The 26,441-nt window shown below is 48.5% G+C and overlaps 1 protein-coding gene across 6 annotated transcripts in view; it reads left to right on the forward strand.

The window, feature by feature from the left end:
- Positions 1 to 24,025, forward strand: part of sli (slit guidance ligand) — a 36,099-nt gene extending 12,074 nt beyond the window's left edge. The window contains exons 2-21 of one of the 6 annotated variants that reach the window (XM_043211049.2): positions 7,232 to 8,109; positions 11,045 to 11,116; positions 11,182 to 11,253; positions 11,562 to 11,633; positions 11,728 to 11,871; positions 12,085 to 12,320; positions 13,117 to 13,258; positions 13,326 to 13,469; positions 14,064 to 14,279; positions 15,050 to 15,207; positions 15,314 to 15,467; positions 15,562 to 15,780; positions 15,869 to 15,940; positions 17,136 to 17,504; positions 17,562 to 17,633; positions 17,997 to 18,140; positions 18,202 to 19,729; positions 19,794 to 19,953; positions 20,116 to 20,258; positions 20,326 to 24,025. In XM_043211049.2, coding sequence (XP_043066984.2) covers positions 7,805 to 8,109; positions 11,045 to 11,116; positions 11,182 to 11,253; positions 11,562 to 11,633; positions 11,728 to 11,871; positions 12,085 to 12,320; positions 13,117 to 13,258; positions 13,326 to 13,469; positions 14,064 to 14,279; positions 15,050 to 15,207; positions 15,314 to 15,467; positions 15,562 to 15,780; positions 15,869 to 15,940; positions 17,136 to 17,504; positions 17,562 to 17,633; positions 17,997 to 18,140; positions 18,202 to 19,729; positions 19,794 to 19,953; positions 20,116 to 20,258; positions 20,326 to 20,412 — 4,509 coding nt within the window. In that variant the 5' untranslated portion in view covers positions 7,232 to 7,804 and the 3' untranslated portion in view covers positions 20,413 to 24,025. Of the gene's footprint in view, positions 1 to 7,231; positions 8,110 to 11,044; positions 11,117 to 11,181; positions 11,254 to 11,561; positions 11,634 to 11,727; positions 11,872 to 12,084; positions 12,321 to 13,116; positions 13,259 to 13,325; positions 13,470 to 14,063; positions 14,280 to 15,049; positions 15,208 to 15,313; positions 15,468 to 15,561; positions 15,781 to 15,868; positions 15,941 to 17,135; positions 17,505 to 17,561; positions 17,634 to 17,996; positions 18,141 to 18,201; positions 19,730 to 19,793; positions 19,954 to 20,115; positions 20,259 to 20,325 lie in introns of those variants that run through there. The other 5 variants (XM_070278273.1, XM_070278272.1, XM_070278274.1 and 2 more) reach the window with 5 other exon arrangements.
- Positions 24,026 to 26,441: the final 2,416 nt, after the last annotated feature.

The raw sequence follows: 26,441 nt of genomic DNA on the forward strand, positions 1-26,441 counted from the left end.
TTCTTCTAGATATCTTCAGAAAGGGTTCTTTCACCGCCAATCCTTTTGGCGACAAATCACCTTCAATGGCAACCACTGTACCCTGTTGTGGCTCCAGTTTTCCATGGTTGCTGGTGGGGCTAGGCAGGGTGTTGCTGCCGCCGTTACCGTGCTGCGGCTGCGGCTGGGGCCGTTGTTTGCGTGACGGATATTGCCTTGTCACTTGCATGTACGAGAAATGTTAAAACGTGGAGCGGCGACTTGGATTGGGTTTCATCGGCTGTGCCGAGATGCCACCCCTTGCCGTGTCCCCTGCTGGTCCACCACCGACCGCACAAACCACAGCGCACCAATCAACGCACTGGAACAGCAACATCGGACCCAGAGCCAGAGCCAGAGCCCCATCGATCCACAGATTATTTTTTTTGCAAAACACTGTCCTGTTTAAAAGTTTTGCTAAAATTTAATTAATTCCGTAATTTGCCTAGACGTTGTCGATCGTCAATTGCAGCCCCGTTTGGTCAATCTATGGCCCGAATCCCCCACCAATATGCTGCCGAAAAATTATGATGATTGCCATCATTATCATCCTTATGTCGGCACTAGCCTAGCTGGCCAGTTGGATGCACGTAATGCCTATGGCCGGGCTCGTAATGCCCACACTAATCGCGGGGCGTGGCCGTGGGGCGGCGATTTAGCCGGGCTATTATAAATACCGATTTAATGAGCGCAACATATGCAACGGACACAGATTCGGTGGAAAGAAAAAGAAGGTTTCTCTCGGGGGGAGGTCGGAAAACAGCAGCTAACATTTAATGCGATTACATGGCGGTGGCACATTTGTCAAAGAGGCCCAGGATGCACTGCAACGAATTCGAAATGGTCAGGGACTAACAGAGCAGGAAACAGGGGAGGTTCCAAATGAATAGTCGATATAACCCACCTCTAATCCTTCTATGATCTACCTTTCTGGGCATCCGAGTGCCGCTTTATAAAAGTTGAAAAGTTCAACGCTCCTCACATCTTCGAGTGGCACTTATAATCACTTATTTCCAAAGGCCCAGCCTAGGCTGCCCTAATGGGCGCATAATGACTCCAAGTGCCCTGCATCTGTATCTGCATCTGTATCTGAATAACTTTTGCATCTGTGTCCGTGTGGCAGCTTAAACAAATCATGTCAAATTACTGCAACGCTAAACAACAACCAGGAGACTCTCAGCGAAACGAAAAGCAAACTCAACTGGCATTCCACAAGGTCCGCATCCGTAAGATAGGTTTGCCCTGCAGATACTAGTGCTCGTGTGATGCGACTGGGCTGAATGCCTCGCCAATTGCATGGCCATCGCACATAACTCCGGCTTGATTGTCTCTGCTCCTCGCCGGGTCCCTGGGCGTCGCCCCAGACTCTGGTTTCGTTCGGCATGCGGGCCACTGCAGTGGTTCTGCAACTCCAACTCCAGCAAATGCCAGCCAGAGGAGACCAGTCGCCGCTCATTAAGTGCCACTGTGTAGGCCTGTTGTCGCCATTGCCGCTCCAATCACCTTTCAACTTTAACCCGCATTCCACAGCAGGCAAAGGTTTAGCTCTGGAGGTAGGGCTCCGTTTTTTTTTTAATACTCCACGGAATCTGCATTACGCAAACCACTAGGAAACTATTCCTATTTTATTTCCTCTTTTTTTTCTGAGAGGGTAGCTTATTTTGTTTCCAGGTTATTCATTTTTTGTCCTAAACTATATCCATATCTTGGAAAATTCTTATCCGATTCATGAGTGGAGTACCTTAAAATATTTCTAGATATATTTCGTATCAATCCCCAAATTATTGGATCCATATTTTTATAATTTTTGGTAGAAACCCTTGCGAAATCAAGGATTCTTATATATGGCCCTCTGCGATGTCCATATCTTGACCAGTTGTCATCCGATTCTTTAGCGGAATACCTCAAAATCTTTAAATAAAATTCTTTATCGATTTATTTCTATTTTTATAAGGACCTGTAAAGTTCGAAGTATCCATATGGAGTCACTCACGATACCATTGATTACCTTAAGAAAGGACATACGGTTTTTAGCCGGAAAACTAATGACTATTCATAGTCCTGCCAGTCGCTATTGTCCAAGTCCGCCCGAATGTATGTACTTCTTGTGAGTCAGAGAAAAGACCCCGACATATAATTTGTTTTAATTTTAAATGCGACAAGCCATAATTTTAAAGTCGCCGACTGTGCGTGCAGTTTCTTAAAAAATACCTGGCGATTAAGGCGGAAGGACAGTGGACCGGCGGGGTTCTCGGTAGAGACGAATGAAATTATTAAGTATTTGCCTGGACTGACAGTTGCAGGAACAAAGGCCAAAGCTTTTAAATATTTAATAAGTATACAAAAATAAATGAGGCGGGGGCCACGAGGAAGACTTATGCCGAGCATAAGAGGTGGAGGAGAAGGCAGAGGAGGGCCAGAAGTGGCCTGTTGTTGAGTCATGTCAGTTGAGTGACTGGAGGGTCCCCGCTGTGGCGATATGGAAGTGGAATCAATACCACGGATGCCCATGCCCAGGCCCAGGCTGAGGCTCAAGCCCGCCTGCAGGTTTCCAAAGTACTTGTAAGGACACACACGCACATACACACTGACTGACCCACTCTCAGAGGCAGTGCGTCGGTGACAATAAATGAGTAAAAATGACTTTACGAAACGAAAACGAAATAACGCACCGACAGACAAAATCTGTCATCAGCACGCTGGCAGTAACGAGCGACAGATACAGATAGAGTGAGGCGTTCTCTCAGATACTCACGCACACTCACAGTCATGAAATTCGATCCGATTCCCTGCGTCAGTGGTCCCAGGAGGGGTGGGAGGAGGCGCAGGATACATAGGACGGTCCTTAATTTCCATTTAATATTTTTTCCTCGACCTCTCGGTTCTTGGTGTGAGCCTACGCAGTTAAAAATAGTCATAATTTAGTATAATTTGTAGTACCCCGATATGTTAGTCCAACCAATAGGGGGTTTCTTAATAGATACGATGATGCAATCCTCCCCTATGGCTTGATGGTTGTCCTTTCTTTTGGGTTTAGTGCGTCAAAGTGATGCTTCTTCCCTCCTCCCTCCTCCAAGAGTTTCTCCCTGAAATGCATACCTGTCCTAATCCTAGGGATGCCGCATGTAGCATGCGCATGCAGCAACATATTTCATGGCTCTCCCGTGCCAAAAAACAATGCGAGGCTTTCAGTAGATCTCTACCTGACCCTAAAATGCAGAAAACAAAGCCAGCACAACATCTCGACTCGGTACGCTGTGCACCTGGGACTAGAACGAGGTAGGTGGACTGGGTGGAACTACAGCACATGTTTCGGATTCTCGACTCTGGATTTTATGATTTTGTGAAACATTTTACAACTTACATGGAAATTATGCTGCAGCAGTGAGTGTGCCCTTTGGGTGATGCTGTTTATCATTTTGTTTTTTTTTGGTCTCGGAATCAGGTTTAGAAACGAGACATCCACAGATTAAATAATGCCGAGCTTTGTGTTTGTTCATCTCGAGATAATGCGCCCACACGGTGTCGAGATAATGATAAATTCGAGATGAATAAGGCAGGCGAGGCGCCAATGTAATAAAAACACAAAAATATTGCATTGAAATCCTCAAGCTTGATCAAATAGAGCGGAGCATAATCTGGTACGCATCGCGTAGAGGTATAGGTGGGATATATTTATGGAGGTTGGGACTTACACTTGATAGTCATCGTCACTTGTCCCTGAAAAGCAAGAGGAAAATGAATTCGGGGCACAAATTGAATTTGATTGTTCAAGTAGTCGGTCCGGGCCCCTGAATCTCTATAGCGAATGTAAATCAGAGACGATCCATCCCTCAGCCCCCGTCCGACTCGCTTTTATTCAAATTCCAGCTCAGAAACAGCTGCTACACTTCATTACCATAAGGTTTGTTCGGGCCGGCAGCACTCCCACTCCGGGATATGCAATTTGATGTGTGATTATGCCTTCTTGTTGCTTATCAAAATGAAAATTCAAATTCCACTATAAGAGCACTTTGTTTACAACGCCCAGGCCCATATCCATACCCAGTCCCAAACAGCAGCAGCAACATCAAAATCAACATCAACAACAGCAGCAACACTTGGAGAGCTGCAGAAGTGACACTTCCAAGAGATTAAAGTGACATGTAGTGGTCCGTGTATATATATTGGGGCTACCCAGCCCAGCCTGGCCCGGCCCGGCCCCTCCGGGCTAACCGGGCTGACGGACTGTCTGGAAAACGGATAGGCCGACACCTTTTTCTCCACTCGAAAGTAGGGAAAGTCGGCGGCGGGGGAATTAAGAGCCGAGTACAAGTATTTGCTGGGTTCCATGCATAGATTAATAAATTATAAGCCTATTGCTCTGAAAGGAGCCGGGAGTCGCTATGATAACACTCAGAAAAAAGTAGCTTCCCTCTTTCATGATTTCCGGGGATTTCTTAGAGCCGGTTTGTAGTCTTTCGCTCAGTGCTGTTGCCGCTACCCTTCTGACTTTCTTTTCAAGCCAGCTCCTGGGGGACAACGGCAGCCAGTCAGTCCCCAGGGCATACATCTCCGAGACCCGCCCTTTCTTTTTCTTCGCCCCCGCCTCCGGAGTGCCTGAATGTGGAGCAATTAATGTTTGTGTTTTGTCATTTCATGCCCGACTCTGGCCCGACTCAGTGCTCCCCTTGAAATAATCCATGCTGGATGTTGTTTTTGTGTTTCTTACATTTTATGCGCATAATTAAGCCGGTGTATCCGTAAAAGCATGCGACACTTCCGGCTTGGATGCCGGACCACTGCCGTCTGGTCACAATGAGGAGTCCCCGTCCGAGCTTCGTCTTTGTAATGCTTCTGCTTTCAGCTTCAATACATTTATTTTATAATACTCTGCTCCGAGCAGTGACCACGATTCTTCGCTGAACTCTTTTCCGGTGGAGCAGCCTCTGGTGGGAGTGGGGGTGGGAAAGCACAGTCGGAAATGCCAAAGCACGGGCAGTCCTGACTCGAACTATGACGTATCTATGACCCCACTCCTAGCCAATCATGGGTATCTATCCTACAATTATCGTTTTAAAGCCTTTTTCAATTCTGACAGGGAGTCTGTTCTTTATCATTTTCGGATGGTTTATGGTACCATAATTGTGAGGATACTTGAGCGGACACTAATTGAGGTTCTGGTCCTCTCCACAGAGACGAGAAACAAAAAACAAATCTATAAATGTTTGTTGGCTACTGAACCTACTGATTCCCCGAAACCGAATTCTAGATGGTTTTTATCTCCTCCTCCATCTGGTGTATTGATTGTTTGCACTTTGTTTTCCGTTTCTGCTTTGTCAACAGTTTCCCCACATCCCATCCAGCCAGAAAGTGTGGCATGGGGATGTGTGTGTGTTTTTTGTCGTCCGTCCCATTGATTAAGACCCCCGACATGAACTCCATATGCAGCTTGGCATGTTTGACTTCTGCCACGAAGCTGGCTCCGGCCTAATCCCTAGGAGAACTCTGATATGGCTTATCTCCGACTCGAAGAAGGGGAGAACGATTTTGACACATATGTACACAGGCCGGGAGATACACAACACCGCCCACTCCGTATTGGCCACTTTCATATAAGCCACAAAAAAACAAATCACTCCAGCGCTGAGGCACTCATGTCCCTAGGAGCATTATTTGAATTAAGTGCATACTTAAGCGTAATTTATTGGAAAATCCACAAGGGCCTCCAGGCGGGCAGTCAGTCCTCAGAGGGCCCAGTCAGTACCCACCATAAACCGCCCACCATAAATTGTGGCCTATTGTTTCAGTGGAGAGGTCGTCTCATTAATCCGGTCTCATCTATTTCGGCTTGAGTCTTCCATCAGCATCTAAGAGCAAATTGCAGCGAGAAACAGTCGCTTCCATTTCAATTTGCGACTGGCCCGATGCCTGCTGCCTGCTGCCAGTTTCCAGTTCTGGCCCCCAACTTCTAAGGCCCCTGTCTAGCTGGCCCCCACCTCCTCCTCGGGCTCAAGAAGAACGAGTTATTGGCATGCATTGAATTTTCTTCGGAATTTTTGTAGTTCTGCCAGCTAGGGTTGGCTGGGGTCTGGCAGGCGGCGGGCAAAAAAGTAGACAATCAGTGGCATGTATAGAATTTCACTGATTTATGTTTCATATGAGCCGGCTATGGGCCCTGCGAGGATTCCCCCCGGGCCAGAAGGGGGCATCAAAGGAGGATCTATCCCTCGTCCGGGTGACAATGCAGTGATTACGCTCGGCAGAGGACACATACTCCGGTACGCACTCCCCCGCAATTTCCGTGATGCGAATGGCATGCCTTTTGAAAAATACTTCCTTCGGAGGGAAGCCAGCAGAGGAGGAGGAGAGTTGATAAATTTTTGATTAAAGGCCTCCGAGCCCCCTACATATACATATTTACGTACAATATGCATTCCTCTTGTGTGGAAAAGCTCCGCTCGAATTACGTTTGACATTCAATTGAGTTTAAGTTGATTGCCAGTTAAGCGGAGCGGGATGCTACTGGTGATTGCTGATTACTCAGTTATCGAATAACCGAAAAAGCAATCGCGGCTGTCATTTATCCAAATGTTAATTTAAACAATTATACTGGGAGAGCGGATAGATATGTAGAGCCTCCTCATGTCAATTTTCTAATTAAGTCAACAACATGACAGGCCACCGCCATGAAGGATAGCGACAGATTGGCCACAGAGCCAAATATAGACCGAATCTTCGGAGCTGGCCCGGGAATGTAAATGAAGAATGGCACTTGGAGAGGCCTCACCAGAGGGTCATTAAAACATATTGATGTAATTGGGCCAGGGGGATAAGTGGAAGAAGAATAATAAATCGAAAATCAAACAGTGAGACTCCTCGTTCCATAACTCTACCTTGGAGGGGAATTCTTCCCACCATTTGACATCCAGAGAACTGACAATTATGGGTTCCCATAGGTGGGTAGGTCCCTCCGCTACCAGGCACTCCGACAGGTGTTTCCGGGGGTTGAAGTTGCTTAAACAAACATCAAGAGAGAGGCTAGTACCATCCCAAACTTTTGCCACTCGCCTGGGTTATGGTATATAAATACTCACATAACATAGAGTTCTAAGTGAAATAAATACACGGCGCACCGTTTAAATTTAAACGCAATTTCCTGCTGGCTAGCTGGCTGGCTGCCGAATGCATAGATGATTTTTCATGATTTTCCGACACATTCTTTCCGTTGCAGATGCGCCCCGCTGAAACCGGTGATGATGATAAAGTTGCTGCCGGCTCGCTTTGGGCTTAGCTGCTGACAGCCAAGTGCACGGCACTGGTCCGGTATCTCACTCTGGAGATACTCGAACAAAGGAAAGCAAAAGTGCATTTCCTGCTAATTCACCAAGGGTTCTACCTACCCTGTACCCTGAAGCCAGTACCCAGTACCCGCAAGGTTCCTACCTACTTCTCGCTGGACTCGGACTCAGTCGTTTCGAGGCACTCGTTACTTTCAGACGCCGGGCTCGAACAGACGGCAGCTGCTGTTATCCGCACAGTTTGGTCAAGAGACGCGTTCGCGACGGCCGCCGAGAGAGAGCGGCTTCCGCTGGAGACTACGGACGAGCGAGAGCTCCCCCACCTTGCGAGGATATTGAAGTGAAGTGAACCATAAACCGTGAACCGGGTCTAGTGAGGGGCCAAGGCCTCATCAATCCTTTCCTCGCCAAATATTTGCCCGGTCCTGTTGACAAAGTGGATTGCCATTCGGGGGCGACACTTTCAATTAGGCACGTTGCCGCTTCATCTTCTTAAATGTGCCACAATGGCCGCGCCGTCCAGGACGACGACGTCGAAGCCACCCCCCTTCCGAGCCCTGATTTCCCTTCTGCTCCTGTTCATCCTGCGGCATGATGAAGTGTACGCGGAGCCATACGCCGGAGGCTTTGGCAGCTCCGTCTCCAGTGGCGGCCTCGGTTCGGTTGGCATCCACATACCTGGCGGCGGAGTCGGTGTCATTACGGAGGCTCGCTGCCCGAGGGCCTGCTCCTGCACAGGACTAAGTGTGGACTGCTCCCACAGAGGACTCACCTCGGTACCCAGGAAGATTTCAGTGGATGTGGAAAGACTGTAAGTATCCCAGTTATGTATAGATATCCCTTAGACAATATCTATTGAACCAACAGGGGACCCCCAGCCATTATTATTTCCTGTCGATACTTTGAGAGTCCATCGATTGTCTGGACAACTGCATGACAAATTCCAATTACTAGGGGACTTTCCATCCCAATCCCCCCTCCATTTGGAAACAGTGCTCACTATTCAACAATAATGCCGGACTCCCTCCGCCGGACTGTTCCGATTGGTGTTTATTTAAACATCAGCATATGCGAGCCGGAGGAGAGGCCGGGTTAGTTGATTTAGGGAGCGGGATGGAAGTAAATAATGTCGTGTCCATATCGTGGTGGCGATAACAATAGAGCATACGGACCCCGATCCATTCTATTTTTACCAAAACGCCATGAGAGTTGCCTGAGAATCCTGAAAAGCTCTAGCGGGGATTGGGGCCTTTTCTTTTGGCCAGTGACTTGTATGAAATAGCCATTAAGTTTATTAATTGTTGTGGAAGGAACCACTTAAGCACATCAGAGCCATAACTCTTGTATGTCACAGTCGAGTCGAGTGCATTAAGGCAATTGTGGGATTCAGGCCTCGGCTATCCATTCCGTATCTCGGCGGGCACAGTCGCCGCAGAAATTAACGCGCCGGCAATTAGCAAGTGTATGCAAAACGGACTCCGACCGCCCGACGCCCCACGCCCCCCGACCACCTCTCAACTTCAACCTCAGTGGCCTCAAAAGCCGCCTGCCGTGGCTACAGTTTTTCTGCATAAATTAATAACAGATATCAGCGGCGCAGCATCGGCGGCGTAAACAGCAAAACCAGCAACCCATTAGAGTATCGGCCAAGTTGCAAGTTGCAGGTTGCCAACTGGCTCTCGACGGCAACTCTGGTTCGGGCTCGGGCTCGGGCTCCGGCTCAGGGCCATGTTTGTCTGCTTTTGTATTTATTTTGTTTAAATGTTGAGTGTTATATGTATAGTATGTGGTGGAACTGAGAGTTTGCAGAATGCAGCCACGACTGCAATACTTGCGTTATGCGATAGAAACCGAACTGTAGCCACATGTGTGAGATGCATAAACGTGCCTGCATATCCATCTTTATAATTATTTTATGACATACAAATGGAAAATTACGGATTTCGTGTGACAGTTGAAGAGGGAGAGATCTGGAGTGCCTCAAAGTGGGGAATGTGTCAAGGAGACTTGGGTTCTAAGTCCAAGGTGTGGATGTGCTGGAGGGTCTGCTGAGGGAATTAGGTGTTCAGCATACTTTACAGAATCTGAGGAATTAATGCCATTCACCGTCAAGGGGGGCTGCTTTTTACAATTTGAATGAATGTCATGGAACGACTCTGATTGCTGCATTCATAACTGCAACCCATATTGAAGGGTTTCTCTTTTCAACTCGCTAGCTCTGCTAGTAAGGGGCTTTTGGACAAGTTATTCATACAATCTTAAAGCCAGAACCTGGCTATATTGGTTCAAAGCCATGTTCACCAAAACAAAAGCCTCTGTGACAAAACTTTAGAAGGTAACGGCTTAAAAGTGACTCCAGTTCCCAGCTGTCGAGCGCCAGTCACCCACTTTCAATTAGTTGATTCAATTGACAGCATTTTTGCATATATAATTTGTGGCAAGAGCAGGGTCGGTGGAGATGGAGGTGGAGGTGTAGACCACCCGGGGCACCTGTGAACTAATTTATAGGTTTCGAGACATCAGAGGCTTTGATGTGGTTCGTCTTTAATTCAGTTTGCTCTCTGTTGGAAAGGCACTTTCTGGCCACAACAGAGCTAACCCCAAGGCATCTCCAACTTGGCGACAAGGAAGGCTTTTTGCTGGACACACACACACCTGATGATTTCAAATGTTTAATTACAAAACGAGAGAGGCAAATTTTTGTATAAACCAGCAACAGAATCGTTTGAAAAATGTTGGCAATTAGGCAAGCATTTAAATACCATTTCCTTGCTTAAATGACATGGAGAGAAAAGTGGGTTAATGTTTTATAGATAGAGTGGGTCTGTGGCTATAGCCAGAGATCTATAGACTACCGATCTTCAAGGAGAGATCCTATGATTGTGAAAGTTTTTAAAGAGAGACTTAAAAGACTATCCAATAATTTGATTATTAGATAAAATCATATAGAAGGTGTAGTTGGATTTTCTCTCCGTGTAACGTGTAGAGTCTAGGGTCTGGTGTAATCAGTCGCATCTAACCATCTCAGATACCCACATCTTAAAAATATATTAAGCTCATTAAAATAGCGCGAGTGTGTGTGTATCTGTGAGTGAGTGGTGGAGCTGAGACTCCTCTTCAATATCTTCGGCATCAAGTTGCGAGATTCATTAAGGCCTAAGCCGTACAGAAAATATTTTACGTTCAGGTCGCCGAAGGTCTTCCTACCTGTTACCTGTTCCAAGCCCCGAACCTCACTCAAAACTGAAAAAAAAAAACTGAAAAACTGAAAACTGAAAGAGGAGAGAAAAGAAGCAGCTGGGCCCAACTTGTTGGTTTCGATTGATGTGACTGTTTGCGCATGTGCACACGGCCGAGTATGGTTTTTGTATCTCTTGGGTTGCATTTCATTGTTATGACATCCACAGGTAACAAATATTCCTCGGAGCGTCTGCCTGGCCTACCCGTGGGCCCTGTGCCCGGGCTCTCTGGGAAACGGGTTCTGGCTTCCCTAGGATCAATGATTAAATATCATATTTTCCTTATCAGAAACAAGCAGAAGAAATCTCCACTCTTCCGACGGTGGTGGTTTTGTTTGGTTTTATTTTCCTTCTTCGTCCCCCGGGGCAGATGGGCTCCTCATACCTTAGATTTCAGCTGACTTTTTACAAGCAATACTACAAGCAATTAAAAACCCGCCCAGCTCATGAGCCCGGCAACATAATTAATGCAATTTTTAATCTGGTTTTGTTAATCTATTCCAACAGCGATTTGCAGGGCAATAACTTGACCGTTATCTACGAGACGGACTTCCAGAGGCTGACCAAGCTGCGGATGCTGTAAGTAGATCTCAGAACTCCTGAGTTGGATGTGACTAACCAGGATCCTCTTAACTCTTCCACAGCCAACTGACGGATAACCAAATCCATACGATCGAAAGGAATTCCTTCCAGGATTTGGTCTCTTTGGAGCGACTGTGAGTATTTCGAAGAGTCCTAGAAAGAAAGGCCTAGCTTGCATGTCATAACTCACTTTCTACTAACCGATTTTGAATATCTCTTAGATACATTATCCTAGCTAGCGTGATAATTGACTTACTATAGCTTGATGCGAAAATTAGTGTTATCTTGTACCAGTTTAGTTGATTTTGATTTTTATGCTTATTCTTACCGTTTTTGATTGACTCTCTGCTGTCGTTGCCTTTCGTTTTGCGTACTTAATGCCCGTCTCTACACCAACCAAACATACCAAACCAAACTAAAACACCAAACCAATTCCATTCAGACGCCTAAACAACAATCGACTAAAGGCAATTCCTGAAAACTTAGTGACAAGTTCAGCGAGTCTTTTGCGATTGTAAGTAATACTCCAAAGTAGTCGACAGTAGTCTACACTTTCGTAGCACCTCCCACAACCCGAATACTAACCGATTTCTGCCTCGGATTCGCAGGGACATCTCCAACAATGCCATCGTCACGGTGGGACGGCGCGTCTTCAAGGGCGCCCAGTCCCTCAGGAGCCTCCAGCTGGACAACAACCAGATCACCTGCCTCGACGAGCACGCCTTCAAGGGCCTGGTGGAGCTGGAGATACTGTAAGCACAATTAATCAATGATTTACCGACTCTCGCTAATCAATCAAACTGGAATTAGTCAATGACTTAAAAATCAATCAGTGGGCCGATCATGCCCATATATGTGTGTCTAAATTACATAATAAATGGTGGTCAGTTAATTAGAAGGGTGCCGCTTTTGGGAACTACGATTTGCGGAATCAAATGGAAATATAATCACTCTTGCCGTTTCAGAACGCTGAACAACAACAACCTGACGGCGCTGCCCCACAACATCTTCGGCAGTCTGGGGCGGCTGCGGGCGCTGCGGCTGTCCGACAACCCGTTCGCCTGCGACTGTCATCTGTCCTGGCTGTCCCGCTTCCTGCGCAGCGCCACCCGCCTGGCCCCCTACACCCGCTGCCAGTCGCCCTCCCAGCTGAAGGGCCAAAACGTGGCAGACCTGCACGACCAGGAGTTCAAATGTTCGGGTAAGTAATACCAGCCGCACTCGGCGGGCCCATGCAACATGATGTGGCAGCTCCCACTCCCAAAGAGCGTTATTAAAAGTGTGCACTGCCTCCTCCCCACGCCACTCGTGAATTAGTTTCTTTTGCCATGCGGGAGAAACCATGCACTCTGGGTATAAATCACAAGAATTCATATTGCCCAAGTCCCCCAGTCCACCCCCCAAGACACCAGCCAGCTGAAGCTGAAGCGAGAACCACTTAGTGGTTTGGTGGCTTCATCGACCGCATCCACATCGCATCGTTGGGTGCCCCGCTCCACTCCCTGTTTCTGGCGCGGTCGTGTGTTTGCCAAAACGTTTAACGCCGCTGATCTCCGAGAGACTCCAGTGCTCAGCCCCTGAGCTGCGGGCCAATTGAATGGGAAGTGGGAAGTGGCCGAAAAGCAACAGCCAAGTCGCTGGCTTGGCGCGAAAAGCTCAATGAAGCGGAAAATGCGCCTTAAAATCGATGCCACCACGGAACGGGTTTCCATTCAAGCCATGGACGTGTATGCCTGAAGAAACGAGCTGCAACGAGGGGGTATTGGTTTATTAAATTACTTATTTGGGGGAACCCTTATTGGACTTTCGATTAAAGTGGAACTAAGGGGCAAGCCTTTCTGATCAGCTGTCCATCCTCCTGGCTCGATCGCTTTCTCCTACCCTGCACCAGCTTTGATGGCTGCTACTGGTTGTGCGACAGAAAGATCCCAATCAGGAGGAGGGGCAACCACAGTATTCATAATTTTCTTACCGATGTATCCCCGATTTTGTTTCAGGCCTCACTGAGCACGCTCCGATGGAATGTGGGGTGGAGAACAGCTGTCCGCACCCATGTCGCTGCGCCGATGGAATCGTCGACTGTCGCGAGAAGAGCCTGACCAGTGTCCCGGTCACCCTGCCCGACGACACCACGGAGCTGTAAGTGCTGCTGGAGAGTCCTCCTCCAGAGCCTAGAGTGTTGATCTAACGCATCTGATTCTTGCAGTCGCCTCGAGCAGAACTTCATCACGGAGCTGCCGCCCAAGTCGTTCTCCAGCTTTCGCCGCCTGCGCCGCATCGACCTGTCGAACAACAACATCTCCCGGATTGCCCACGACGCCCTGAGCGGCCTAAAGCAGTTAACCACTCTGTAAGTAGACAATTCCCCGTTTTCCACTTTCCACTGCTTTGAGAGCAACAAGTGGCCCGGCCAAATGTGCACTCACTTGAGCTGCCCTGCACTCGGTTAAGTCTGAGCCACCTGAGCTGAATTGGCGGCGGGGCAGGGCGGAGGGAAGCCGGCAAGATGCCTACTACCAACACCCCAGAAGCTGGCTAATCGGCCCCCGGTAAGCCTGGGAGGCACCCACCGCAGGCATCGGCTTACGTGTGCGCATCTCCTCCTCCTCCCCGCCCCTGGCGGCCTTCTCAGGTGGCCACTTGTGAGTGGTGTGCGAGTGGGCTCAGAGCATGACACGAGCCTAATTAATACGGGTAGTATTAAGGGCCCGGTCCTTCCAGATTCTATGAATTTATTATTTAATTTTAAAGCTACCATGTAATAGGGCGGGACTATCCTTGTCTCAGCCAAGGAACTGATTATTATTTGGTTTATCAAATTCTTGTAGACCCTCTCCGGGCCTTGAATTAACTCTTTCTAGATTTGTTTACATTCTCTGTATTCTCTATTTGTGTTCCTTTCCATGTCGGGCTCCACCCACCCACCATCCCGTCATCCCATCAGCGTGCTGTACGGCAACAAAATAAAGGACTTACCCTCGGGCGTGTTCAAAGGACTGGGATCGCTGCAGCTGCTGCTTCTGAACGCCAACGAAATCTCGTGCATACGCAAGGATGCCTTCCGCGACCTGCACAGCCTCAGCCTGCTCTCCCTCTACGACAACAACATCCAGTCCCTTGCTAATGGCACATTCGACGCCATGAAGAGCATCAAAACGGTGTAAGTACATGAGGTCTCCTCACCCATCTCCATCTCCATCTCCATCTCCACACCCACATTCGAGTGAATACTCGAGGGCAGGCCCATGTCGGAAACCCTCTGTGAATGGGGCAGGCACTTTGGTGTTAAACCTCTGAAGTGCATTTAGTAGTTGCCTTTGACTGTTCCTCCGACTTTGGGTTGACATTTGTTCGGCAACAAACAAGGAGCTCGCCTCCGCCTTTTCGTGGAGAGGAGAGGCCTCTCGTGTCCCAGAAAGCTTTCGGTTTTAGCTGGAATAAAAGAATTCTTTGGCTAGAGCCATCGATGAGGAGGCGTGGCCTCGTTGCTGCTAAGAAGACTCTAAAAAGGTTTAAAAACTACCATCCCATATGGTGGTGGTTCTCAGGGATATAATCAAACCAGGCAGCTAAGGAGATGCATCTCCTATCGTAAGGAAGAGTTGGAGTTGCGGTTTAGATCCATGACATATAAGAAAGAATTTCTAAGAAGATGTTTCCTGCAAAATTGAAGACACTTGGCCCTCCCATTTAGGATTTCTTGAGAATTTCTTTTAAATAGTTTCAAAATAACAACAAAAGCGGCGGAAACACAACGGCAGTGTCGCGGACCCAAGGCTAGTGCACTTTTAAGACGTCTCAAGCCTCCAACGAGCCCCCAGCCTGCCCCAATCCTCCTATTCCAGCCATTCAGTCGAATGCTCAATGCTACTTTCTTTTCATTCCTGCTTTCTTTCCATTTGCCCACACACACACACCATGGACACACAGACATCTGGCCAAGAATCCTTTCATCTGCGACTGCAATCTGCGCTGGCTGGCCGACTATTTGCACAAAAATCCCATAGAGACGAGTGGAGCCCGCTGCGAGTCACCGAAGCGGATGCATCGTCGTCGGATTGAATCGCTGCGCGAGGAGAAATTTAAATGTAAGTCCTGCCGGGCCTCTGCCTCTGCCACTGCCTTGCAACCATCCTCTTCCTTGAGTTAACCAAGCGAATCGCTTCCTCGTTGTTCCCCTCCCTCCCTGAACAGGCTCCTGGGATGAATTGAGAATGAAGCTGTCCGGCGAGTGCCGCATGGACTCTGATTGTCCGGCAATGTGCCACTGCGAGGGCACCACCGTGGATTGCACTGGTCGGGGCCTGAAGGAGATTCCCCGCGACATTCCCCTGCACACGACTGAGCTGTAAGTTCCGTTTTGGTTTCTGTGTCGCCATCTACCATGGCTCCGGGATCCGGAATCCAAGCCTCTAACTCGATATTTTATTTGATTTTCGTAGTTTGCTCAACGACAACGAACTGGGCCGCATCAGCTCCGACGGCCTCTTTGGGCGGCTGCCGCACTTGGTGAAGCTGGAGCTGAAGCGGAACCAGCTGACCGGCATAGAGCCGAATGCCTTCGAAGGAGCCTCCCATATCCAGGAGCTGCAGCTCGGGGAGAACAAGATCAAGCAGATATCCAACAAGATGTTCCTGGGCCTCCACCAACTGAAGACTCTGTAGGTTTCAAACTATATGCTATACAACCTCTTCTTGTGATATTCGTCTTAATTTCCTCACTAATTGCCCAATCATTTCCATTTGCAGTAATCTTTACGACAATCAGATCTCCTGCGTTATGCCTGGTTCGTTTGAGCATCTCAACTCCCTGACGTCCCTGTAAGTACCAGACATCGTAGCAGACTTCCCACATTCCCCAGATTTGTATACTCGCCAGACGGTTGTGTACCATGGCAATTAAAAGAGGGGCAAGTGCCCGGGATGCACTTCGCTGGATAAATGATTTGGCTTGGGCCTTAATTGGCTGGCGGAGAGGAATCTGGCGGAGTCGCTCGTAAAATGAGGTTAATGGTTCTGATTGTTTTCGGGTCGAACTCTGCTCTGTTCTGTTCGGTTCGGTTCTACCTTGTGTGGCTGCCCTCCGTCAGTCTTTCAAATCATTTTGTTTCCATCAAGAGCACAGCACACTATTGTATATAATTCAATTGAACTTCGGCTAGAGGCCCAGTGTGTGTGTGCGTTTGTGCAGATACCACTAGCCCCTCTGTAAATCATCCCCCGAGCACACAAAGGCTGAAAAGGGAGCAAACCTCCTCCGCTCGATGATTTAATTAATTAAACTTGCGTTCCATGGAGAAAGCCAAACTCATTTGCCAAGGAAGGGAGGTGCTACTGCCTGCTGGTGGCTGCTGCTAGCAAATTATTGTAAAATTCATTTAAGTAGCTAATAAATAGCATCAATGCCCTAAGTGCTGGGGACCACATGGGCTGGGTGCCTCATCCCCCATTTTGACACTTCCAGGTACCACCTAAGAGGTGTTGCTCGAAAGAAGGGCAGACTGCCTGCGGCTTCCCCACACCCACACTGAGAGAATTGATTCCAACTCTTCTGAAACTCTCTAAAAAACGGAGTATCTACAAATATCTAAGAGAATATAAAGTTTATTTATAAATTATGATTAGACAGCCTAACCTTTTCAAGTCCTATCTCTCAACGGGTGCTGTGAAAATTTCTCAGTACTTCTCATGTTCAACCACACAGCAGAACCTTTATACCTCTGCAGGGAAGAGTGACTTATTAAATTAGTTTGGACTGCCTGCAACTTCGGAATTGCCAATGTAATTTGTGCTCCATTGTTCCGAGAGCTCCACATACGACCCACCTCCCTGTCTACTCCGAACAATTGAAGGCTTGGATCACACGACCAAGCAGAAGTAGTTACATCTTTGGCCCAACCGACAGAATACATTAAAAATTACTAAAGAAGGGAATAGAGCCGCTGGGGACAAATATTACGCTATAGGAACATTCTACTTTATGGTCTTTGATGTCAACTCCTTTTTCCATTGGCAGGAACCTCGCCTCGAATCCATTCAATTGCAACTGTCATTTGGCCTGGTTCGCCGACTGGCTGCGGAAAAAATCGCTCAACGGAGGAGCGGCACGTTGCGCGGCGCCCTCCAAGGTACGTGACGTGCAAATCAAGGACCTGCCGAACTCGGAGTTCAAGTGCAGCAGCGAGAACAGCGAGGGCTGCCTGGGCGACGGCTACTGCCCCCCATCCTGCACCTGCACCGGCACGGTGGTGCGTTGTTCCCGCAGCCAGCTGAAGGAGATACCCAGGGGTATTCCGGCGGAGACCTCCGAGCTCTACTTGGAGTCCAACGAGATCGAGCAGATCCACTACGACAGGATACGGCATCTGCGAGCGCTGACTCGACTGTAAGTTCGCTGGAAAGCACTGCCAGAGAAGCTACTAACGACTCACTTTTCCCACAGCGATCTCAGCAACAACCAGATCACCATTCTCTCGAACTACACCTTCGCCAACCTCACCAAGCTGTCCACCCTGTAAGTTGCCCCAACACATCCAGGTCTAATGACTTTTTAATTGCCGCAGCAAAACGTGGGGAAATTGCGAAACACAGCACCAATCGAAGGCCTAGCTCGAGAGGGCTTGACACCGTTTCGGTCCAATTGCATAGCCTTTCGACCAGGTCCGGGGGAGCAGGATGGGGCAGCTGATGTCGTGACTCGTGCCTAAGCACCGTCCGCCAGTAGCCGGCTCGGCCCCCCGCGCCTGAACAATCAAAACTTGTCCGATATGTCTGATTCGAATGGAAACGCTTTGCCATTCCGCTCAGTTCTCCACTAATTTCCGCATGTCCCATGTTGCATTTTTTATCCTTTCCCTCCGTCTCTGCCGTCTTCCAGCATCATCTCGTACAACAAACTGCAGTGTCTGCAGCGGCAGGCGCTGTCCGGAATGCACAACCTGCGCGTGCTCTCGCTCCACGGCAACCGGATCTCGATGCTGCCGGAGGGCTCCTTCGAGGACCTCAAGTCGTTGACCCACATGTGAGTTTCTAACTCTTGCAGCCCAATGAATCCATTTAAACTTTTCATCTCTTCCGGACAGAGCCCTGGGGAGCAACCCGCTGTACTGCGACTGCGGCCTCAAGTGGTTCTCCGACTGGATCAAGCTGGACTACGTGGAGCCGGGCATCGCCCGATGTGCCGAGCCGGAGCAGATGAAGGACAAGCTGATCCTGTCGACGCCTTCCTCTAGCTTTGTGTGCCGCGGTCGTGTCAGGAACGACATCCTCGCCAAGTGCAACGCTTGCTACGAGCAGCCCTGCCAGAACCAGGCCCAGTGTGTGGCCCTCCCGCAAAGGGAGTACCAGTGCCTCTGTCAGCCCGGATACCACGGCAAGCACTGCGAGTTCATGATAGACGCCTGCTACGGGAATCCCTGCCGGAACAACGCCGTCTGCACGGTGCTGGAGGAGGGCCGCTTCAGCTGCCAGTGTGCTCCGGGCTACACGGGAGCCAGGTGCGAGACGAACATCGACGACTGTCTGGGCGAGATCAAGTGTCAGAACAACGCCACCTGCATAGACGGCGTGGAATCCTATCACTGCGAGTGCCAGCCAGGATTCACTGGAGAGTTCTGCGACACCAAGATACAGTTCTGCTCCGCGGAGTTCAATCCCTGCCAGAACGGAGCCAAGTGTGTTGACCACTTCACGCACTACAGCTGCGACTGTCAGGCCGGATTCCACGGAACCAACTGCACGGACAACGTCGACGACTGCCAGAACCACATGTGCCAGAACGGGGGAACCTGCGTGGACGGGATCAACGACTACGTGTGCCGCTGCCCGGACGACTACACGGGCAAGTACTGCGAAGGGCACAACATGATATCGATGATGTATCCGCAAACGTCGCCGTGCCAGAACCACGAGTGCAAGCACGGGGTGTGCTTCCAGCCCAACGCCCAGGGCTCGGACTACCTGTGCAGGTGCCATCCGGGGTACACGGGCAAGTGGTGCGAGTACCTGACCAGCATCAGCTTCGTGCACAACAACTCCTTCGTGGAACTGGAGCCGCTGAGGACACGTCCGGAGGCGAACGTGACCATTGTTTTCAGTAGCGCGGAGCAGAACGGAATCCTCCTGTACGACGGACAGGACGCTCACTTGGCTGTGGAGCTGTTCAACGGCCGCATTCGCGTCAGCTACGATGTCGGAAACTACCCAGTCTCCACGATGTACAGCTTCGAGATGGTGGCGGATGGAAAGTACCATGCAGTCGAACTGCTGGCTGTCAAGAAGAACTTTACGCTGCGAGTGGATCGTGGCCTGGCCAGGTCAATCATCAACGAGGGATCCAACGATTACCTGAAACTAACGACGCCCATGTTTCTGGGCGGCCTTCCCGTGGAGCCCGCCCAGCAGGCCTACAAGAACTGGCAGATCCGCAACCTAACCAGCTTCAAGGGCTGTATGCGGGAGGTGTGGATCAACCACAAGCTGGTAGACTTCGGCAACGCTCAGCGCCAGCAGAAGATCACCCCAGGCTGTGCCCTCCTGGACGGGCAGGAGCAGCAGGAGGAGGAGGACGATGAGCAGGACTTTATGGACGAGACTCCGCACATTAAGGAGGTGGGTGTCTCTTTGCGATTCTTGTTGATATGCGAATGTAACATGGCTTTGTTTTATTCCGCAGCAGCCATCGGATCCCTGCCTGGAGAACAAGTGCCGCCGGGGCAGCCGCTGCGTCCCGAATGCCAATGCCCGGGACGGCTACCAGTGCAAGTGCAAGCACGGCCAGAGGGGACGCTACTGCGATCAAGGTGAGGGCAGCACTGAGCCCCCAACAATCACCGGTACATACATCTCATGCTTAAACTAATCACCTCGTTTCACCCACATTGCTTGCATCAGTCACAGTCTAGATAATCACTTTCCCATCACCTATCAACCGATATTGTATCGCTTTACCCTCCAAGCTCCTCTGACTAACCAAATCTCGTTTCTTTTTCATCCAGCGGCCTCCACCTGCCGCAAGGAGCAGGTGCGCGAGTACTACACGGAGAACGACTGCCGTTCCCGGCAACCGCTCAAGTACGCCAAGTGCGTAGGAGGATGTGGCAACCAGTGCTGCGCGGCGAAGATCGTGCGGCGGCGCAAGGTGAGTGTTGCATGGATTAAGTGGAAACACCTTCAATAATAATCCTATCCCATAACCTACATCCTAGGTGCGCATGGTGTGCAGCAACAACCGCAAGTACATCAAGAACTTGGACATCGTGCGCAAGTGCGGATGCACCAAGAAATGCTACTGACTGAAAGATGCGACTACCCAATTGCTCAGCTGGAGCAATAGCAGCTTAGATGTTAGTTTAAGGACAGGTTTAAATGTAACTTATTACAGTAGTAGTAGTAATAGTAGTTTAAGTGATAGAATTACGGATAGGCAGGCAGATGCGGGGGGGAAGACAGCCGAGGACGAGAAGGAGGAGGAGGACGACGTTGAGGGGGACTATCCCACGGATGGTATCGATGGCATGCAGGCCGATCTCTACGACGATACTATCGACGATGAGCTTGAGGAGGACGATGGTCTGGACTATCCAGACGAGGAGAGTGATGGGGACGAGGAGCCGGAACAACTTCCAGATCCTAAAGGTTTGGTGAGTGTGCCGGACGAGGAGGAGGACATGGGCTACGATGAGGACGACGAGCGTATTGCCATGGAGCGTCCGAGGACAGTGAGACCGAAGCCGGACGAGGAGCTCTTCCTGAACGAAGAGGGAAGCGGTGGTTTTCGTTCGAGATTCCGGCCGAGTAGTGGCAACAGCTTCCGCCAAAGCCAGCTGGAGAACATACGCAAGAAGCTGCTCACCGAGGAGCAGGCCGTGGCGATTGCCGTACCGAGCACTGCCATCGATCTGCGCGAGAGCAGCGGTCACTTTGCCAACGATGACGAGGATGGCGAAGATGGCGATGACAGCGTCGATGACGAGTTCCCCGACACGGGCGGAAACAGCCAGGGGCACGGCTTCTTGAGCTCCCAGCGGAAGAACGGTGCCTACCACAGGAAGAACGGCAACGATGCCATCAAGATCATATCCACGCCGCTGGGCAAGGTGAGCATTGTGTACCAGCAAACGGATAAGGATCAGGCCGCCGAGAAGGATCAGGACAAGCAGCAGCCAAAGAAGCCGGCGCTCACCGACTTCGATGCCCTGTCGCCGGACCCCGAGAGCAGTCATCGCTTTCCGTCGCCTCACCCCAAGATTACGCCCGTTCTAACGCCCGATGGCAAGGTGGCGCTGCTCTATCGCGGAGACTCGGAGAGCTCCAAGTACGAGCCCATTCGCAACCTTACCACCCACAAGTTCTCCGGACACCAGCCGAAGGCCAGTGCCGCCGAGGACACGTCCTCTTCGGAGGACTCGGTGTATACTGATAGCGAGGATGTCGAGGACAATCCAGCTGGTGGAGCTGGCGCGGGTGCAGCTGAAAAATCATTCCCTGCCACGAGTACGCCCAAAACTCTCCAGCCGGAGATTGTGGAGCCGCCAGAAAATGTTCAGCCGGGTGGAAGCTTCATCATTCGGCCCACTTCGGACTCACTGCTCCCGATGATCAACCGGCCGTTGTCCGAGGTGCTGGGCATCAAGAAGAACCAGTTCCAGGAGACGCGCGTCCGCGACCAGCTGCCCACTCAGCAGCCTCCACTACTGCCGGGTCTGATGCCGGAGACGGTCACCTCGCGCAGCCCACAGTTCCTGGCTAAGGTCAACTTGGCCGAGTTCCCCACCTCCGGGCGGACACTGCAGCAGCCGCTGATGCCGGGCAACCGCGACTTTGACTTCAGTCGGGACAACACGATGCTGGACGAGCGGTCCAGGGTGCGCGAACGGGAGCGGGAGAAGGACCACAATGAGGCCACGAGCAAGGGAGGCGGCGCCACAGAGGCGCACACCATTGCCAATGAGCAGATGCTGTCCAAGACAGAGGTCATCAACCTGGCCATTGTGCCGCAGTTCGACGAGGACCTGGAGCGGCTCCAGCGGCTGCAGGAGAGCGGTGGGCGGCGCCACCACCGTGCACGCCACCGCCACCGCCAGCAGACGGAGGAGGAGCTGTCTGGCATCCACTGTATCATGCAGGTCATGATGGGTGTGGCCGCTGTCTCCACTGTCTTTGGCATGCTGGGCACCTTCTTCAAGCAGCGAATACTCGATCAGTTACGCATGATGCACTGGTAGTACAACACGGGGGTGGAATGCCCCTCCCATCCGAGTTCCCACTGTGTCCCCCATTCCCTTCCCTTCACCTGCCTCATCGTCGCGGTTATCGTTCAGGTGAGACTGCTGCCCTTCTACTACTGCTATTAGCAAACGCATATATACACTTACCATACGCTATGTATTCATATATACAGCCATATTTAACTACATAACTATCAAGCTTATTCAGGGGCGCCGGAAGAGAGCTGATTCATGCAGGGGAAACTGGAGTAACTGGACAGAAACCCCCCTGGACAGAAAGGGCGCCCCTGAGCTTTATGCATAATCTATGTACTGCACAAAGGCATCGATTCGCTATCGTCCCCTTTTACTTTTTATAAACTATATGTATCGTATCTTATTCGGTGTATCTGCTACGCCCCACAATGTATTCTATATATTCGTATATATCCCTTTGGACGGCACCCGGAGCGTGCGGAAGGAGACTACTACGTATAGCCGCAGAATCGAAACTCTGCTTGAACCATTAACAAGTATTTACTAACGCAAGCTACCCAGGCGATGTGCATAATAACTGAACTGAATCATAATACGATTAATGCGATTAGTGTATGTGAGACTGTAGCAACTGTAGCCCTTGCCAAGTTAGCGGAATTAGCCTTCTGTTTCTTAATACTCTCCGATCCTGCGTTGAATCCTTTTTCGTATCTTCCTAGTGCCTAGTGCGCCGACCTTCCTTTTGTCAGTGTAACAAGCTTTAAGCCAGTCATGTCATGCCACGCCACGCCACGCCCCACACCGTCCTGTCCCGCCTTGAATGTGTCCCGGCCGAAAACATTCCCCTTGTTGTCTTAGGAGCTGGGAGACGTGAATGTAGAACCGATTACTTTTTGTAGATAGAGAACGAGAGCAGTTGTTGGACGTCGAACGATAAAAAAAGATGATAAAACTGAAGCTAACATTAAAAGTAAAAGAAATTAACGTTGAAATATAACAGTAAACTCGCACACGAAGTTTGCGTAACGGTCGTTTTAAACGCTCCCAAACGCAACGGTCTAAACAATCGATAAGCGATTAACGATTAACGATTAACGATAATAAGTGAATAACAAAACCCTAATTGTAAGTCGCTCAACAGATAATGAAGAGTATTTTGATAGGAAGGAAAACCAGATAACAGAAACAGGAAGTCGAATGGATAATAGGCTAACATCTTTGCCAGTGTTTTTCTTGAATTGTTCCCCCAAAAACGAAACTAATGTGTGCAAAAATTGCGGTAATTAATTAAATTTAATCTAAACTAAAACTAATACTAAAACTAATGATAAACTAAAATAATTCGGATAAAACATCTAAGCTGGGTAGTCGCATGTAAATCTAACAATTACCAACCTAAGTTAGACCTGAAATGTAATGAAACACAAATACAACAAATCGAATTGCATTTAAAGAAACCTAATAAATAATAATAGCAATAATTACAATTAATAATAATCTATATAAATGTAACTATATCTATGCTGTATGTATGACCCTATATTTATATATGTTAAATGTTTTTGACTATTTTTCTCTATTTATATCCATATATATTATATATGTATACCTATACGATATGTGTGTAATAGCCCCTTTTGGTCACTTTAGTTGTCTTTTATGTATATTTAAACAAGTAAAACAGCTGAAATAGCCAAATCAAGAGTTAATTTTTTTGTACCATTATTGCAGCCTTAAAACTGCGATTGTGAATGGATTGGGGGCTTGGGGCAATTTATCTAATATTGGTAAAGATATTATCTAATATTTGATGAGATTGATATGATGATGTACCAATACCAGCAGATGGCATAAGAGGTATGTTTTTAGCGGTAATTTGGCTCTATCGGATGCAGAGGATGTCCCGACTACTCCAGGATAATAGTACAAGATCCACGAAAAATTCGAAAAATTTGAAAACTATATTTAAGCAATAATTTGAATGAGGAAAGTGGCTCCTGAGTTCTCTGAATACGGAATGGTAATTTGTTTCCCGATCGGACATAAATTGCCAGAGCTATGGCCATCGGAAGGAGCAAAAGTGGGGAAAACGCGAAATCGCTCAATTTTATAGGGGTACCCCTTGGAAAAAATTCGAAAAATTTGAAAACTATATTTAAGCAATAATTTGAATGAGGAAAGTGGCTCCTGAGTTCTCTGAATACGAAATGGTACTTTGTTTCCCGATCGGACATAAATTGCTAGAGCTATGGCCATCGGAAGGAGCAAAAGTGGGAAAAACGCGAAATCGCTCAATTTTATAGGGGTACCCCTTGGAAAAAATTCGAAAAATTTGAAAACTATATTCAAGCAATAATTTGAATGAGGAAAGTGGCTCCTGAGTTCTCTGAATATGGAATGGTACTTTGTTTCCCGATCGGACATAAATTGCCAGAGCTATGGCCATCGGAAGGAGCAAAAGTGGGGAAAACGCGAAATCGCTCAATTTTATAGGGGTACCCCTTGGAAAAAATTCGAAAAATTTGAAAACTATATTTAAGCAATAATTTGAATGAGGAAAGTGGCTCCTGAGTTCTCTGAATACGGAATGGTACTTTGTTTCCCGATCGGACATAAACTGGCAGAGCTATGGCCATCGGAAGGAGCAAAAGTGGGGAAAACGCGAAATCGCTCAATTTTATAGGGGTACCCCTTGGAAAAAATTCGAAAAATTTGAAAACTATATTTAATCAATAATTTGAATGAGGAAAGTGGCTCCTGAGTTCTCTGAATACGGAATGGTAATTTGTTTCCCGATCGGACATAAATTGCCAGAGCTATGGCCATCGGAAGGAGCAAAAGTGGGGAAAACGCGAAATCGCTCAATTTTATAGGGGTACCCCTTGGAAAAAATTCGAAAAATTTGAAAACTATATTTAAGCAATAATTTGAATGAGGAAAGTGGCTCCTGAGTTCTCTGAATACGGAATGGTAATTTGTTTCCCGATCGGACATAAATTGCCAGAGCTATGGCCATCGGAAGGAGCAAAAGTGGGGAAAACGCGAAATCGCTCAATTTTATAGGGGTACCCCTTGGAAAAAATTCGAAAAATTTGAAAACTATATTTAAGCAATAATTTGAATGAGGAAAGTGGCTCCTGAGTTCTCTGAATACGGAATGGTACTTTGTTTCCCGATCGGACATAAACTGGCAGAGCTATGGCCATCGGAAGGAGCAAAAGTGGGGAAAACGCGAAATCGCTCAATTTTATAGGGGTACCCCTTGGAAAAAATTCGAAAAATTTGAAAACTATATTTAAGCAATAATTTGAATGAGGAAAGTGGCTCCTGAGTTCTCTGAATATGGAATGGTACTTTGTTTCCCGATCGGACATAAATTGCCAGAGCTATGGCCATCGGAAGGAGCAAAACTGGGGAAAACGCGAAATCGCTCAATTTTATAGGGGTACCCCTTGGAAAAAATTCGAAAAATTTGAAAACTATATTCAAGCAATAATTTGAATGAGGAAAGTGGCTCCTGAGTTCTCTGAATATGGAATGGTACTTTGTTTCCCGATCGGACATAAATTGCCAGAGCTATGGCCATCGGAAGGAGCAAAAGTGGAAAAAACGCGAAATCGCTCAATTTTATAGGGGTACCCCTTGGAAAAAATTCGAAAAATTTGAAAACTATATTTAAGCAATAATTTGAATGAGGAAAGTGGCTCCTGAGTTCTCTGAATACGAAATGGTACTTTGTTTCCCGATCGGACATAAATTGCTAGAGCTATGGCCATCGGAAGGAGCAAAAGTGGGAAAAACGCGAAATCGCTCAATTTTATAGGGGTACCCCTTGGAAAAAATTCGAAAAATTTGAAAACTATATTTAAGCAATAATTTGAATGAGGAAAGTGGCTCCTGAGTTCTCTGAATACGGAATGGTACTTTGTTTCCCGATCGGACATAAACTGGCAGAGCTATGGCCATCGGAAGGAGCAAAAGTGGGGAAAACGCGAAATCGCTCAATTTTATAGGGGTACCCCTTGGAAAAAATTCGAAAAATTTGAAAACTATATTTAAGCAATAATTTGAATGAGGAAAGTGGCTCCTGAGTTCTCTGAATACGGAATGGTAATTTG

Source organism: Drosophila bipectinata, chromosome 2R (assembly GCF_030179905.1).
Source record: "Drosophila bipectinata strain 14024-0381.07 chromosome 2R, DbipHiC1v2, whole genome shotgun sequence".
NCBI classification, from domain to species: Eukaryota; Metazoa; Arthropoda; class Insecta; order Diptera; family Drosophilidae; genus Drosophila; species Drosophila bipectinata.